Raw genomic sequence first — 16,596 nt, forward strand, 5'->3', positions numbered from 1 at the left:
GCCTCCCTGCCACCTCCAGCACCAAACTGTCCCAAGCTGCTCATCTGAGCCCTGCTCCCTCCTCCTGGGTAGAGCTGAGATCATTGCTTGCCCATTCCCTGCCTGTCTCCTGTTCAAAGCCATGTCTACACTACAGAGTTATGTCCATACTGCAAGTGCTTCCTTTCAACAGTAAATTGAAAGATTAGAGGGCTTTTTGCGCATTGGGTAATCCTCATTCTACGAAGAAGAAGCCTTTTTGCAAAAAAGCTCTTTTGGAAAAAGGCGCGTGTGGACAGGGAAGAGGGAGGTTTTTTGGAAGAAGAGGGAAGAGGAAAAGGCACAGGTGCCCTAGTGGCCTTTCTGTCCATAGCAATCACTGCTTACATGCGAGATAGCGTCCAGGCTGTCTGGATGCTATCTTTCGAAAAAGCGCATCGCTTTTTCGATGTACTTTTGCAGTGTGGATGCTCTCTTTCGCAAGAAGTTTTTTCAGAAGATCTCTTCTGAAAAAAGCTTCTTGCACAAGAAGCCTGTAGTCTAGACGTAGCCTTGCAAGTCTGGAGCTGACATAGCTGTTCTCCAAGCTCTACCACTTCCCTGCATTTCCACTCACCCTTGACATTTGTTCTATTTGCTCTTGCCAAGTGATCAGTTTTACCAAAAAAGTTGGGACAGGCAGGACAGGGCTTAAAAAGGGATCTGTCACAGCCAAAAAGGATGTACAGTCACTGTACTTACAGGCTACGTCTACACTGGCATGATTTTCCGGAAATGCTTTTAATGGAAACGTTTTCCGTTAAAAGCATTTTTGGAAAAGAGCATCTAAATTGGCATGGACGCTTTTCCACAAAAGCACTTTTTGCGGAAAAGCATCCGTGCCAATCTAAACGCGCTTTTGCGCAAAAAAGCCCCGATCGCCATTTTAACCATCGGGGCTTTTTTGCGCAAAACAGTACTGTGCTGTCTACACTGGCCCTCTTGCGCAAATGATTTGCGCAAGAGGGCTTTTGAACAAACGGGAGCAGCATAGTATTTCCTCAAGAACACTGACGATCTTTCATGAGATCGTCAGTGTTCTTGCGGAAATTCAAGTGGCCAGTGTAGACAGCTGGCAAGTTTTTCCGCAAAAGCAGATGATTTTGCGGAAAAACTTGCCAGTCTAGACAAGGCCACAGGGTTTTATCCAAAGCCCAATTCAACCAATGTAAAGATTTCTGTGGACTTCAGTGGGGTTTGAATCAAGTCTTAGCACTGTGCAGCCCTATTAGAGTGAGCCTTACATGCATCATACATACAAGAATGTTTGTATGATTAGCTTAAAACAAGACAAATTAAACTGAAAAGTGCAGAATGTAAAATGTTCCCATTGAGCATTCCATGGAGAATGAAGGTGGGGTTTTTTTAACAAAAAAAAAATTATATATCTCAAACTTAAAGCCAAAAAGGAATAAAACTCTAATGGAGCGTGCTATTTGGAATGTTCATTCCCATTTCTGTTCTGTCCTGTGGTTAATGCTTATGTAATTTTTCATATAATGCTCAGAGGATAACTAATTAGCCATCTAGTTAAAAATATATAATTCCAGACTCTGGGTATGATCCTGCAGCCTCTTCTGTGAGAGGCAGACACCTGTGCCCATGTAGATCCCGGCTAACACCAGCTTGCAGAATGGAGAACAATATTTGGAATCAGTGCAGGAAAATACTGAAAACTATCCACAGGAGTGGTGTGGGGTTTGTGTACATTTTTGTTTATTTTTCTTTTCAAGCAAAGAGGGAAAATAGAAAGGAAACTAGTATCATAATTATTGGAATATTATGCTCCCTTTGGAATGACCTTTTTTGTAAGCCATAAACAAATACCATCTGAGCTTGGCAGGAGTAAACTTCTGTAATCCCACTACAGCAATTTAACAGAAATATCATTTTTATTGATCTCAGAATATAGTGCTTCTCAGCTGCTTAATAAAATTGGAATCATTAATAAAAGTAAATGCTGAATTATTCCACCCGAGTACCAGTGCAGCAAGGAGAAATGTGCTGATGATCTAATTTGCCCATGAACAGATTCACATACTGAGATGAAATCTGGGCCAAAGAGGGATGGGGGAGGGGGATTAATAAAAAAAATTGCAAGTAAATGTAACTTGGTTTGACAAGTATTTTTAATATCAAAACTTTGTTTTATTTATGTTTTAAAAACTCTTTTGATTTTACATATGCATTTATTTTGTAGAGAGCAGCTACTGCGGATAAGAACACGACCAAGGCTGAGAGCGCATGGCTATTCAGAATATGGTATGGGTTTGATCATAAGTATCCTTTTCTTCTTATAAACCACGGACACTTGCTTTGTTATGAGGAGCACACAGGAAATGCTTAAAAGTTCAAATATTATCACCCTTTTTTTAAAAAGTTAAATGAAATCGCAGCACGGCTAAGGAAAAGACAGAATGAAAGCAAGTTTGAACACACTGTTGAAATAGGGCAAGTGCAGTGGTGCATGTTCCTAAATGAGGTGATAGGGAGAAAGAGAGCGCATCAGCCTGGGAACACCTGCCCAAATCAAAGATCTGTCAATGTATTAAAACAAGTTCACTGTGTCTAATTCCAGGATATGAAGCATGTGCAGGCATGAGCCAGTTACCATGTTGTTGTTGCAAGGCTCAGGAAGCAAGGCATTTAAGACCATGTAAAGCCTGATTGTGACTGGCCCATATGCAAGTGAGCAAAGGCGAATGAAGTCTCCCTTCAGTCTCCCTACACAGGGTCCAACCAAAATCAACATCCCTGTGCTCCCCTGGGCACAGAGGCAACTGTCTGCTTCTACATCTTGGTTCACTGGCCACCTCAGAGAAGGTGCAAAAGGGGTGAAGCACTAGCACCTCCCCAACCGGCATCCAGAGCTGCCTATTCCACACCTCCATAGGGGCAGCAGGCACATTCTCTGAGAACTGGGGGGCTCCCAGATGCCTGGGCTGCTTCTAAAAGCCACACTGCAGCCCACAGAGCCATCTCTGCAGCCAACACCTGCGCAAAGTGGCTGTAACAGCCTATCACGCTGGTTGGGAATTGGTTTTACAGCATTTTGCACAGTTGTCAGTGATACCCCTTGTGCACAACAGTGGAGAATCAATGTTCTATAGCAAGTACCATCACAGCAGCACAAATAACAGGAGTAATTATGTTGACTTCTGTGAATACAGGATCAGGCAGGCCCACTGATGGGGTGGGAGTGTAGAGGGAAGCGGTAAAGCAGTCAGTTGCCTCTCAGCTCATGCATACAGGATCAGGCAGGCCTGCCGACGATGGAGTGAGAGAGGGGCAGTTGCCCCAAAGCCCTGTGATTCAAAGAGACCTAGGGCTCTTGGCTGCCACTGCTGCTACTGCGGCAGAGACAGCAGCCAGAGACTCGGGCCCTTTAAATTGCCACCAGAGTGCCACCCTGCACTCTGTGCACCTCTGAAGGCTGGGTAGTGTGGAGGGCTGGCTGTTTGGGCCCCACCCCTTCCGCCTGAGGTCCCACCTCTTCCAGCGCATGAAGCCAGGCCTTCCCCCTGTCTTGCCCAGAGGACCGCACAGGCTATCTGCTCCCTTGTAATCAGATTTGGCGTGCGCGCGCGCGCGCGCGCGCACACACACACACACACACACACACACACACTGTACCTCAGTGCTGACTGACCTAACTTTTGTTGTTCCATCATATTGGAGCACAGATCAGCACTCATGGGATAGGAAAGTGAAGAGGGATGAGTGAAAGAGAGAAGGAAAAGAAAATAAGAGGAAGTCATGAAAACAGAATAAAGAGAAAATAAGGGAGGAATAGAAGGGAAGAAAGCAAGAACCGATATAAAAAGATCAGAATACAGACCAAAGGGAAGGACAGGGCTAGGGGGAAGATGCACTTTAGGGAGAGGCATAAGGATCTTGCACAAAAAAGGGTTTTTTGCACCAAACAGACACATGCATATTGCATGTTTTTGCACAAAAACCTTTTGCACAAAAACGGATTGGAGTAGATTATGCAAATGAAGCACAACAAAATGCTAATCAGCACTTCATTTGCATTGCCTCTTCCGGCAAAAACTCGTAGTGTAGACATAGCCCTAAAGTGCAGGAGAAACAAGGACATGGTAAATGAAAAAAGGAAGGGAATAGTGTAGAGAAACAAGGAAAATAAAGTGGGAAAGGAGAGGGGTTAGCTGAACCTATGATCTAGGTTACTGTGAAGCAGCAGCTGCTTTACCATTATCTTTTTGGGGGTACCCTGCATAATATAGAAATACCAACTGTAGATCTGCAATTCAGGACAATAACCTTTTCTTCCTGTGCACTTTAGAAAGTTTGACATCCAAGGTTCCAAGGTTTCTGCATTTCAAGAAAACATTAAATTTCTTACTGATTTTTGAAGAGATTCTCAAAATGAAAGCAAATTTACATCTTAAGTAGCAATCTGTCTTCTAGTCTGGTAATAATCTTTCTCCAGTGTTCTCATTTTCAAAGGCTGCAGCCCTGCCATTATCCTACAAATGTATTTTTGTTTTTTTAAAAAATATGACTTTTACATTTTATTTATGCTGAAGACTTATGTTCAAATCCCCGTGGAGAAGGATGGTTCAACCCACTAATGTCTGGACTGACAGCTCTGAGCTTTTCTGCAGTGTGAGTCACTATTCTGCTTCTGAAATATGTTCCTGTTCATTACAGAGAAAGAAATTATCCAACCAAACTATTCTTCAATACCTGTGCCCTTCTCTTAGCAATGTTATGAAGTCCTGGCAATGAATGTAGAAGATGAAATTAATACAATTGTCGTGGAGTGCAGAATTTATACCCAGTACAGGATTTCACAATAGATTATGATAAAGCCTTCAAAGAAAAGGTGCTGAAAGATAATCATCTGTCTAGTTATACACGTAGGAAGAGTCCATGCCTATGACATTTCTGTGGCCTAACATTTGCTCTCAGGCACCAACACATATCTACCCGCTCTCCTGGTAATAACATCCCCAATATGTGTTTATTTCATGCGAAGAGGCAAAATTGCAACAATCAAAAGGTTGTCTTGTTTCTTGCTGTCATTCTGAATGATTTCTTAAATTGACTTGGAGAATGTTTTAGGAACAATATTGTTAATTCAGCCACTAGGGGCCTGATCCAAAAGCAGCTCTATCACAGAGGGTCTTTTCATTTGCTTCAGTTTGCATTAGATCTGGTTCATGATACCTAGGAAAAATACATCTCATTTTTTAAGATTAAGTAACATTAACATCTGAACAGTGAAAATTAAGAAGAAATAATTTGTGTACCTGGGGATAACCCTATTGAGTTTTTCATTTCAGCATTGCAGTAAATCCACAACAAGATGAAATATTTGGTATTTAAATGTCTCAGAGTCTGTCTCTGTTTTTATAGCCTGGATTTGTTGCCATTGGGAGCTGTAACAGAATACTAAGAGCTGATGAGGAAGAAGAGTTTTGGGGGAAAACACTAAATATTTCAAGAATATTTATTGAAGTAATAGAATTAATGTCCCAGCACTCTCATGGACAGGATATAGCATGGCTGTTTCAGTTTCCTTCAAGGGCAGCTATGTAGCTGTATTGAATATAGCAAGTTTTCACTAAAAAATAAAAGTGCAAGTGGAGTTTTTGATTCTTTCCATTTGGGGCCAGTAGCACATGAGGTCACGGCTCACAGAAAGGGAGTGAAGGTGTTTAGTCCAGCAGCATTCCAGGAAAGGAGCGGTGACCCTAGGAACCACAGTTCTCTTCCTGGTCTGTTCTTGTTCCAGGGAGGTAGCTGGGCAGCCAACAAACTTTGCTGGGCCCTGGGCAAGAGGGATCAGGGCCAGCTCTGGGCCCCCAGAAGGAGCAGGGCCTTGGTGGGAGGGACAGGGTTTGGGGCCTAACCTCCTGTAACCAGCCCTTCAGCGCTGGTGGCAATTTAAAGAATCTGAGGCTCCATCCACCCAGGGCCAGCTTTAGGCCAATTTCCCTGATTCCCCCAAATCGGGCCCTGCACCTAAAAGGGCCCCACTCCCGGGCGCGCAGCGCATGCGCGGCCTCCACCCCAAGTACGCAGCGCATGCACGACCTTGCATCCACTTGGGGCTCTGTCCACTCCTTCCAACCCAGGTCCTTCTAAATCACTGAGCCCTGGGGCAGTTGCCTCCTTTGTCTCCCCTTAGCCATGGGCCTGGCTGGGAGTACGTTGCCAGGTCAGCTCCACCATTACCACCATTGCACTGGCTCCACCCATTCCTCACCCCTCTTCAGCCACTTGCTTCAGAGAGGTAATATGACAGTCTGTAGCATCCACTTACTTCAGGTCTGGGCAGCTTGTGTAGCAGTGAAAGCAGGTTCCACTATAGAGATATGTAGTGCAAGTCGTAAAGAAAGATTACATTTTAGAGTAGCAACTTACAAGAACTTTTCCCTGTTTTCCAATTACCATTGGGGATGCATACAACTTAACCAACCAATCTGGGTTAAAGAATCTTGTAGCAGATTTTTGGTTCACTAAAATTTCTTTCCCTTTCATGTTTTCATATAACTGCTACATCCCCCACTTAGATCATTTTTCCCTCTTGGTGACCATAATGGCCCTCACTACCCATTCTGTGGCCTGATTTGAAGGAAGTCTACAGGCTTGTCACTGCCTGTAACCCAGGACATGGAAAGTGAGACATGGTGATGTGAAGATGAACGAATGGTTGAGGAGAAGAATGACATGTTTTAAAGGGGAAGAAAAGAGAGAGAACCTAATACCTGTTAATCACTATTCCTACTAATCCGTACATTTTATTATGTGTACCAAAGCAGTGCAGCCATGCACTACCAGTAGCAACACTTCCTGCCAGCTGAGTGCGTTCTGCTAATCAGTTGAGTAGCATTTGAATCTCTCATGGGTGGCCACCCAAAAGCACAGCTTGCAGGGAACACTGCTGTTAATATATCAGTACAATGCAGACATTGTACTTTTAATGGCAGAGCTCTCTCTTCAACATGACACACTAGAAGTTAGTCTGAGGACCAACAGATATTGCAAAGCAGAGGAAAAGATGCGTTGAGATGCTGTGGAAGGAATGGAGGGAAGCCAATAAGAAGGGAAAGAGGAGGAAGACCAAAGGCAAAGGATCCACAAAGTAAGTTTGTTTTTATTACTTAATAGATATGGAGTGTCATTGGGCCTGATCTCAAGCTCAGCCCACAACTTAGGTGGTTGGTTGTTGGTTGTTTCTGACAAAGGTGTAGGGAGGTGCTGAGTCTGATGTGGCATTCCCACACTGGACAATAGAGAACCTGCTTCTAATGTCAGGGAGGAGAAGTGACCAGTGAACAATTAAGGTGATGTGTGTTGGTGGCGCTGGGATTGTGTTGGTACAATGGTGGGCTCATCTCTTCCTTGAGCAATTCCAGTGGTTGCAATGGAAATTATTCCTAAATTCCTCTCAGGGCCTGGTTTAAGTTTATTCTTGTCTAAGTTTCTTTTACACACATTGTATTGAAGGGAGAAGGAAGGGAAGCTCTCTCTCTCTCTCTCTCTCTCTCTCTCATTTTACAGATTGTCTTCAATTTGAGGGTCCAAATACCCTATTAGGCCAAAGGAAGCTGTGTTTAGAAATAGATATAGGAACACTGTGAATGAATAAATCAGCTTTTCGTGGAGAAGTTTTCTTGAGTACTTCTGGAATTATTCACCATTCTGATGTATTCCTCTCAGAGTCTAAAGGACAGATATTTATGGTCTTTCCTTTCACCTTGAATCAAGTAAGCAGAATTGCATTGATTTTAAAGGCTTGCAAAGTTTATTCTGTTTAATTAAGTAAATACTGTTTCCTTTTTCATCCCTCCCCATGGCTTGTATATGGGCTAAAGGTACATTTTACTTCATAGGCAGTCATTAGAAGTTCTGAGAACACAGAACAATTTTTCTTTTGCCTACCAAATGCAATTTTATGCATTCCAGAGTAGGAAAATATGACAGTCAAAGTGAATTTCATCATCTTATGATCTTCAGCTGAATCTTCCCTATCTGATGACTTGTTGCTGTCATGCCAGAGACAGATGCCTTGGAAGGAGATAGGGAGTTGCTATAGCAATGTCTCTTGTATATAATTTTCTCCTTCTAGATAGAAATTAAGGGGATTCCTAGTTAGTAAAGTATTTCATTAGTGGTGATTTCTTTCACTTATGCAGTGCCTTTCTAATCTGAAGAGCACCAGTATTGCTTTATTATTTACTAGAGCTCTCAATTAGTGGGCGTTAACACCTGCGATTAACATAGGGCAGAATTAACGCGTTAAAAAATTAACTCATGTTAATCGCAGAGGTCAGCAAATCAGCATGAGCTGCTTCAGAAACCATCTCTGGTAAGGCACAGTAATGCAAACCGCCACCAGAGGGCGCACAGGAAAACAAAGCAGCCAGAAAGGAGAGGGGGAAACTGAAGCTGTGGTTCCAGCTCCAGGGGAGAAGTAAACAAGAAAAGTAAAGATCCTGACACCTATCCCTCTCCCCTCCCAGGTGAGCATATTTTTAAAAATAAAACAGCTGGGGGAGAGGGCTTGCCCAAACTGCCTTCACCCTCCCCTGCCCTCCCCCGCCCCGGCTCACCCAAGCCACCCTCTCTTTGCCTCCTGGGGCTGGGACTGACCCTCCCCCCACATCTGATTTGGGGGCTGAATCCCCCCTCCTGAACCCTACACTGCAGAGTCTACTCCCCTCCGGCCCTGTGCTGCCCGCAGCTGGGGCTGAGCTAAAAAAGGACTCTGGAACAGGACACAAATATATTGATTATATAGAAGAATTTACATTCTGCTTTCATGATAGAATTTGCACTACAATTCTTCAGTGTGGTGAACTGAAGTGCTTTTTTTACAGTGTAAATGTTTGTAATAAAAAATAAATATAAAGTGAGCACTATACACTTTGTATTCTGTGTTGTAATTGAAATCACTATATTAGAAGATGTAAAAAACATCCCAAAATATTTAAATAGCTAGTATTCTTATTATTGTTTTACAGTGCGATTAATCACATGATTAATTTTTTTTAATCGGGCAATTAATTGCGATTAATTCTTTTAATGGCTTAACAGCCCTATTATTTACTCTTTGAATTGCAGTGGTGCCTAGGAGCCTCAGGTAGGAGCTATGACCCCTTTGTGTTTAGTGCTGTACGAACACAGAAGAAGATGGCTTCTGCCCTAGACAGTTTACAAATGGCATATAAAACAAGAGACCTCTGAATATAGACTGACAGAGGAATGCAAAGAAACAAAGAGCCAATGTTGGTCAGCATGATTGGCAATGGCCTCAACTATCCTCATCAAGCAGATTAACCACTGTCACGTTTTTGCAGAAATCATGGCAAAGAGGAGTTTGAAGTAGCAGGAGAAAGTAACTTTTGAGATGCTTCCAGGAAAGAAGGGCAGCGTAAGAGAAAGCATGAAGATGCTTGTTTCAAAATGTAACAAGTGTGTAATGCGGGCCTGGATCGAATGATAATCCTCTCAACCTTCACCACTGGCCTACAGTGACTTAGCTGGCAACTTCACAGCCATGCAAAACAGGAATTTAGGGAAGAAAGAGAGAACCCTTTATCCAGCGGCAGCTGACCCAAGATTCAGGTACTTATCTACCATAGAGGAGTACAGTATAAGAGACATGGATAGACAAGAAATTTCAGGCAGACAGGAAACCAGGATATGAGGTCTAAGGTCTCTGCTCTAGCCAAAAGAATCTTAAGATCTTCAACTATCGCAAGTGATCAGGATTTTGATTTCAACTCTCCTTGCAGTTGGCACTTGAAATGGAAACTGCTGCATAACATCATTCTGAAAAATTAGTTCATTACTGACTTAGGGAGAAATCTGGCTATCGGAGCTCTTTAAGTGCTAGAAGTCTGCTTGTGGTAGCCACTCAATGGACTGACCTGTTCAGAGACTGGGTTGGCCTGTTATATAAAGTGAAAGTGGAACAGTCTCCCATTGTGTGGCTGGATCTTGGCGAAGAGAACTGACAGCTGGCTGTCCCAAGAGCTCATTTCAATTAGTTCCTTGCCTTTTAGAGCAGCACCACGTGGCGTTCCTGTTCCATCACTTCCTTTCATTCTGGAGCAGTGGAAAGACTGAAAATTACAAAAGCCCTCGGACTGTCTGTGGAATCCTGTATGAGCAAGAAAGACACATTTTCCCAGTTTGTATGGTGCCAAGGGGTAGGAAATGAGAGGGATCTCTCTCAATGCCAGTCATCATAGTTCAGGTCAGAGGGGAGCTCCTGCCACCATCAGCGTGGGGCTTCCTTCTCTCTGAGGGCATGTCTACACAGCAGGGCTAAAGCCTAAATAAGCTACGCAACTTGATCTACATCAATTGCGTAGTTTAAGTCAAAATAGTTTATTTTGACTTTTGGAGTTGTCTACACTGCAGGAAATCCAAGAAAGAGCACTCTTCCTCCAACTTCCCTTGCTCCTCGCACAATGAGGGTTACAGGAGTCCGAGTAAGAAGTCCTCCAGCTCAACATTATTTTGACATTAGGTCAAAATAACTGCTAGTAGTGTAGACATGGACTGTGTTATTTTGAAATAACATCAGTTATTCCGAAATAACACTGCTGTGTAGAGATAGTGTCTCTCTCTCCATAACTGCTGGGATTACATTTCATGTTGACAGCAGCACCAACTCTGTGAGAGAGTCTTTGGAATAGTCAATTGTTTTCACTCTTCTCCTTACCTTCTTCTCCAATCCAGAAAGAAATCTCCTCCACCTCCATGGGTGTCAGGGAAGCACTGTCCCTAGGGAAAAGGGAACCAATTTTGCAAGGCTTTATATGGTCGGCACCTCTTTGAATACTGAGCAGTTGCAGTGGCATAGAGCTTTGCAGTGGCACAAAATCTGCAGTCAGCTTTGGGATTCCATGGGACTCTCAGAAGCAATAGTATTAATAGCAACAATTGCAGTCACTCAACTTCCTTCAGAATTCATTCAAACAACCTCATTGTGATCATACAGTCTGGATTAAAAACTCAGTGTCATTTGCTGTTATGTAGAGAATCAGTACATCTGATCTGGGGCCAATTCTTGGCCCTCTTCAGGGACACAAGACTCTGGAGAACCTGCAAATTAACTTAATAAATAAATATGGCTAATGATTAACACAAATATTAATTGTCCTCAGCTTGTCCTCCATTTGGGAACAGGAAACTTGGGATAAACAATTCTTAAATAATTCCCCATTCAATGTGAAGTTGAAGGGTTCTCATGTACAAAATTGCTCTCATGTCAGTTGTCTCTTAAACTGTTTACATCCTGATATTCTCACAGACAAGAGAAGGGAACAGTTCTGCACTGTAAGGGTATGTCTAGATTACAGGGTTTTTTTTTTTTTTAAGTGGCCTTTTTTCGAAAAAACTTCACCTGTGTCTAGACTGCTGCCGAGTTCTTTCGAAAGTAAATCGAAAGAACGCGGCAGTTTTTTCAACCGCAGAAAATATTGTTTTACGAGGAATAGCTCCTTTTTTCAAAAGTGCTCTTTCGAAAAAAGGCTCTATGTAATACAAACTGTGCTTTTTTGAAAGAGAGCATCCAGCCTGGGTGCTCTCCTTCGAAAAAGTGGTTGCTTTTTCGCAAGTACTGGTTGTAGTCTAGACATTCCTTTTTGAAAGAGGCTTTTTTGAAAAGCCTGTTTCGAAAGAGGCTTGCAGACTAGACGTAGCCTCAGAGACACACTTTTAACTGTCATAGTGCTTCTCCTGCATAACAAGTACAACTTTTTCCAAATTAGTATGTCATCCGTGTGATGTATGAAAACTGAGGATGTTATTTGTTTTAAACTTTGTATTCAGTCTGCAGACTGAGGGTACGTCTAGACTACATGCCTCAGTCGCCAGAGGCATGTAGATTAGGCTACCAGACATAGTAAAATGAAGCGGCGATTTAAATAATCGCCACTTCATTTAAATTTACATGGCTGCCGCACTGAGCCGACAAACAGCTGATCAGCTGTTTGTCGGCTCAGCTCGATAGTCTGGACGCGCGGGTGGCGACATCAAAGGTATTTGTCGACCACCCAGGTATACCTCATCCCAGCAAACCAGGGAAACGGGGGTGGGGACGCCCAAGTCCTCCACAGCTTTGCTCCGTCTCCCTGGTCTGCTGACCTGGGAGACACGGAGCAAAGCCGCAGAGCACGCAGGCAGCGGGAGAGTCCAGGCGCGCCGCGCTGTCCCACTGCTGGCGTGCTCCGAGGCTTTGCTCCCCATCTCCCTGGTCTTCTGGTCAGACCAGGGAGACGGGGAGCAAAGCCTTGGAGCACGCCCGCAGCGGGACAGTCCGGGCGCACTTGAGCTGTCCCCCTGCGGGCGTGCTCCGCAGCTTTGCTCCCCGTCTCCCTGGTCTGCAGGGAGATGGGGAGCAAAGCCTTGGAGCACGCCCGCAGCGGGACAGCCCGGGTGCGCTTGAGCTGTCCCCCTGCGGGCATGCTCCGCGGCTTTGCTCCCTGTCTCCCTGGTCTGCAGGGAGACGGGGAGCAAAGCCTTGGAGCACGCCCGCAGCGGGACAGCCCGGGCGCACTTGAGCTGTCCCCCTGCGGGCGTGCTCCGCGGCTTTGCTCCCCGTCTCCCTGGTCAGCAGGGAGACGGGGAGCAAAGCCTTGGAGCACGCCTGCAGCGGGACAGCCCAGGCGCGCCTGGGCTGTCCCGCCGCCGGCTTCCCCGGCGGCTTTGCAAAGCCGCGGGGGGGCTGTGGCTGCGGGGCAGCCCAGGCGTGCCTGGGCTGTCCCACCGCCGGCTTCTCCCACGGCTTTGCAAAGCCACGGGGGAAGCCGGTGGCGGGACAGCCCAGGCGTGCCTGGGCTGCCCAGCTGCCCATGCTCCTCCGCGGCTTTGCTCCGCGTCTTCCTGGTCTGCAGATCAGGGAGACGCGGAGCAGCTTTTCTCGCCCCGGAGTACACGGGCGGTGGGACCGTGAGGTCCCGCAGTCCGTGTCCTCCGGGGCGAGAAAAGCTGCGTTCGTAACTGCGGATCCGACATAAGTCGGATCCGCGTAAGTCGGGGACTGCCTGTATAGCAAATTCATTTTGATTTCTCATCATCTGTTAGTTTTTCAATAAAAACTCCAACTTCCTCCCCATATCTTAATAACTACCTCACAATCAAAAACACACCCAAAAGAGGAAGCTGCAAGAGGACTTCTCAGTGTTACCACAAATTACAACTTATCTTCTCTCTAGAATAGAAAGGATTGGGAGGGGGGAAGAAAGGAGAGCAGAGATGGGGATAAATGTCATGACTTCAGACTTCACACAGATGACGGTGGTGTTTTTAATATGATTCATTGCAATTAATTAAAATCTGAGAATTCCTGATATTTCTGATTGAATTTGGTGCTGGGTTGTAGGGTACAATGGGAAGAAACTAGAATACATCTTTGATATTGGGTGCCCACACCATAATATGTGGTGCATTTCCAATAATGACTAGCCTATGTCCAGGTACTTGAATAAGGCGGGAGGGTGACAAAAAATATGAGCACAAAACTACCACTGATTAAACATAATATTCAGTAAAGGTGTCCAGATTTCATTCTCAGTTCCATGAGTCATGGAAATAGGTGATATTTTTGGGACAAGTATAGACATGTTACACATAATGCACAGTCAAAATTACTTCAGATTTTTTACAAACCTAGCCCTTGATATTATCTGAGCCAGTGAAGACTTGCCGCATCCACTCCCAGAAAACCCATTGGCAGTCTCCAACATGGTTCTTGTTCATAGTCCCCAATACTGGTGGAAGTTGCAAAGCTATCCAGAAGTTATAATAGTTATCTAAATATTTTGCGTAAGCTGGAAATCACATGATAGTGGGATTTTTTTGAGGGTTTCAGGCTACTTTCTATTTTTGCTCAGCCAGGAAATATTGGTAGAAGAATCTTTTGTCCTTTTTCCCATATCATTCACCAATTCTTGATTAAACCATGAAACTTTTCCAGTTTGATTCAAACTATTTCACTACTACTCGCTTGCCACATTCATGAACAAAGCCTAGCATGTTCAGATCAGTGATTATCACAGAGTCAAAAAAAAGCTAATCTTCAATATACAGAAATGGTATAGATGGCCTTTATTGCAAAAGAAATATGGATGTTTAATTCCCAGAAAGATACTGACTATGTGGGAAAAGTTCATAGAAAAGCAACAAAAACTACTAGAAGGCTGTGGCAACTAATTTAAATGGACAGATTCAAAAATTAGTGACTTCATGGCACCTAATGTAGAATATAATAATCTATAGAAAAGTGAAGGCTTTTCAACCAAGGTAGGATAAAAATTGGAACAAGAGTCTATAACTAGAAATAATGAGATGAAGTTCAAAAGAAATTTAATAAACTGTGGAAAGTTCTCTCACAGCAAACTGCAAGTCTAAGTGTTTTGTACATTTAACACTGGATTGATTAAAATAGTAGAAATTATGCTCTAAGGAACAAATCAGAACTGGCAGGAGAAAAGATTAGAGCTATTAGATCTGTTCAATCTCTAATTTCTATCCTTTTATGGTTATATAAAATACCATCAAAACTGTTATTCTTGAAGTAGACTGCAGACTTTTACATTGCTGGTAGCATAGCCTTTACAGTACATTTCTTGAACTCTACTCTAAAGTCTTCATAGTAATGTGCAGTACTGCCACCTTTGAAGGAATAACTAAGAAACATGTTGAGAAAACTTTATTGGATTTCAAGAAAATGAATGTTCCAAGTAAATAATCAGTGTTGCAGACATGGGACAGGACAATTGAGTCATCGTTATTGGATTCTTAAAAGACGGGAATGCTTTTGTATTAAAAAGAAATTCACCAAAGAGTCAGAAAATACATAAGCTCTTAAAGTTATTTATTGAACTATATCAACGTAAAGGGACAGCTATGGTCAACTGCTATCCTCAAATCCTTGTGGATATCCACTGATTTCAGAGGGAGCTGCACTTTAGTAACTGAATGAAAAATTTGACACGCAATCTGTAGTAGGCAATGTGATGGCCAATAGTTAGAATTTTTATTTAACATCATGATTCTCATGAGTTGTACTATATCAGGAGTTCTCATACAAGGACCACTTCTGAATTCAGTTATCTCATGGACTCCTCCTTTCCAGTTAACAACTGTGTAGTCCACTTTCTCCCACTTGCAGATTCCTAACATTCTTGCAGTAAGGACAGCAATAGCTTGCTTGAAACAGTAATATCAGGAAAGTATATATTTTATTCATTAGAGCTGACTAGAAACTAGAATTCCTGTTTTGCAGCAAATTCCAGAGTTTCCAAACAAATTCTTCAAAAAACAGAAGAAAAAACAGAACAGGCTGTGGATGTGCTGGAAGCAAAGGTTTGCAAGGAACCAGGAAACTGGGATCTGGGATGTCCAGGGTTTTTAACTCCCAGCATCCCACCTTGAAGATTTGACTCCCTCCGCAGTCCATTTGGTGAGGTGCTGGAGGGAAGTGGGGGAATTGGCAGGAAACCAGACCAGGCCGATTTCCACTGGAATTTTATATGAACTAACACGTAACCATGTACTGTTTCAATATTAAGCAATCTGCGTTTTCCAACAAAACAGCCTGCTGGAATTAAGGCATTCTTTTTAAGCTACCACCAAAAATTTTGTGAACTGCTGATGTTCTGCACGGTTTTGAAATCTCTAGTCTAAGCTCTATTATTAGAGCGGAGAAATTTCAATCACATCACAGCACTGATGGGTTACTCAGTCCTGAATATAGTGATCAGAGCAATGGGTTGCTATAAGGATACTCCCTACGTCACAGAGATACTCAGCACCTGGCAAAATCAGACCCTCAGGCAAGAGCCTTGATAAAGAAACTAGGTTTTCTTTTTTCTTCTCATTGCTGTGTGGTTTTATTAAGCCACCATTCACAACTGTAGTATGTTAGATTTGGACAATGTCAGAATTTAAAGCAGAAGAGTGATTCGCCATCTACAGTAACAAGATTTCATGAAGCACATACTCCATTCTTCTCACAGACATGCTTTTTACAGGGCTGATACATTAATAGTATTGACCCTAAGCCAAATGTTCTGGTATAGAGAAAGAGGCAACAAGAAAAATAACATTTAAAATTCTTCGCAGTTTAGCAAAAGCAAAACACTTGCCAGTTTTCCTCTTTAGTTGCCAGTGACAAAATTTTCATCCCAGGTGATCATATTTTTTTTCCACTTTATTATTGTGGCATCATTCCATTTGCACAGACAATAGGGCAGCAGCCTAGGCTTGTATTAGTCCACTCAAGCATGAAATTATACTGTGTTGGCTCACAATACTTAACAGCACCCAGGAGACTTAAGTATGATACAGCAGTCCTGAAAGCTTATAACACAGACTTAATCAGCCATGCCTCCGAATCTTTTCTCGAGTCTCATTATTTCATTTATATACACTGTGTGTGCAAGAAGTTTCCTTATATCTACAGTGTTTGAGAGTCCCTTGGCATGTTTCTCCTTTGCTCTGTTGTCTTTGCAGTTAGCACATTTTAAAATGCTTCCATTTGCATGCAGCATATTCTGTGTATGTAGTACCGCTTGCAGATGGCACTTT

General features: G+C 43.3%; 1 protein-coding gene across 1 annotated transcript in view; it reads left to right on the plus strand.

The window, feature by feature from the left end:
* SLC9A9 (solute carrier family 9 member A9) overlaps nucleotides 1-16,596 on the plus strand; it is a 402,473-nt gene that overhangs the window by 307,753 nt on the left and 78,124 nt on the right. Inside the window, exon 14 of the mRNA XM_075937666.2 lies at nucleotides 2,219-2,298. Within this exon, the coding sequence (XP_075793781.2) occupies nucleotides 2,219-2,298 (80 nt within the window). The remainder of the gene's footprint in view (nucleotides 1-2,218; nucleotides 2,299-16,596) is intronic.

Source organism: Pelodiscus sinensis, chromosome 10 (assembly GCF_052426305.1).
Source record: "Pelodiscus sinensis isolate ZL-2025 chromosome 10, ASM5242630v1, whole genome shotgun sequence".
NCBI classification, from domain to species: Eukaryota; Metazoa; Chordata; order Testudines; family Trionychidae; genus Pelodiscus; species Pelodiscus sinensis.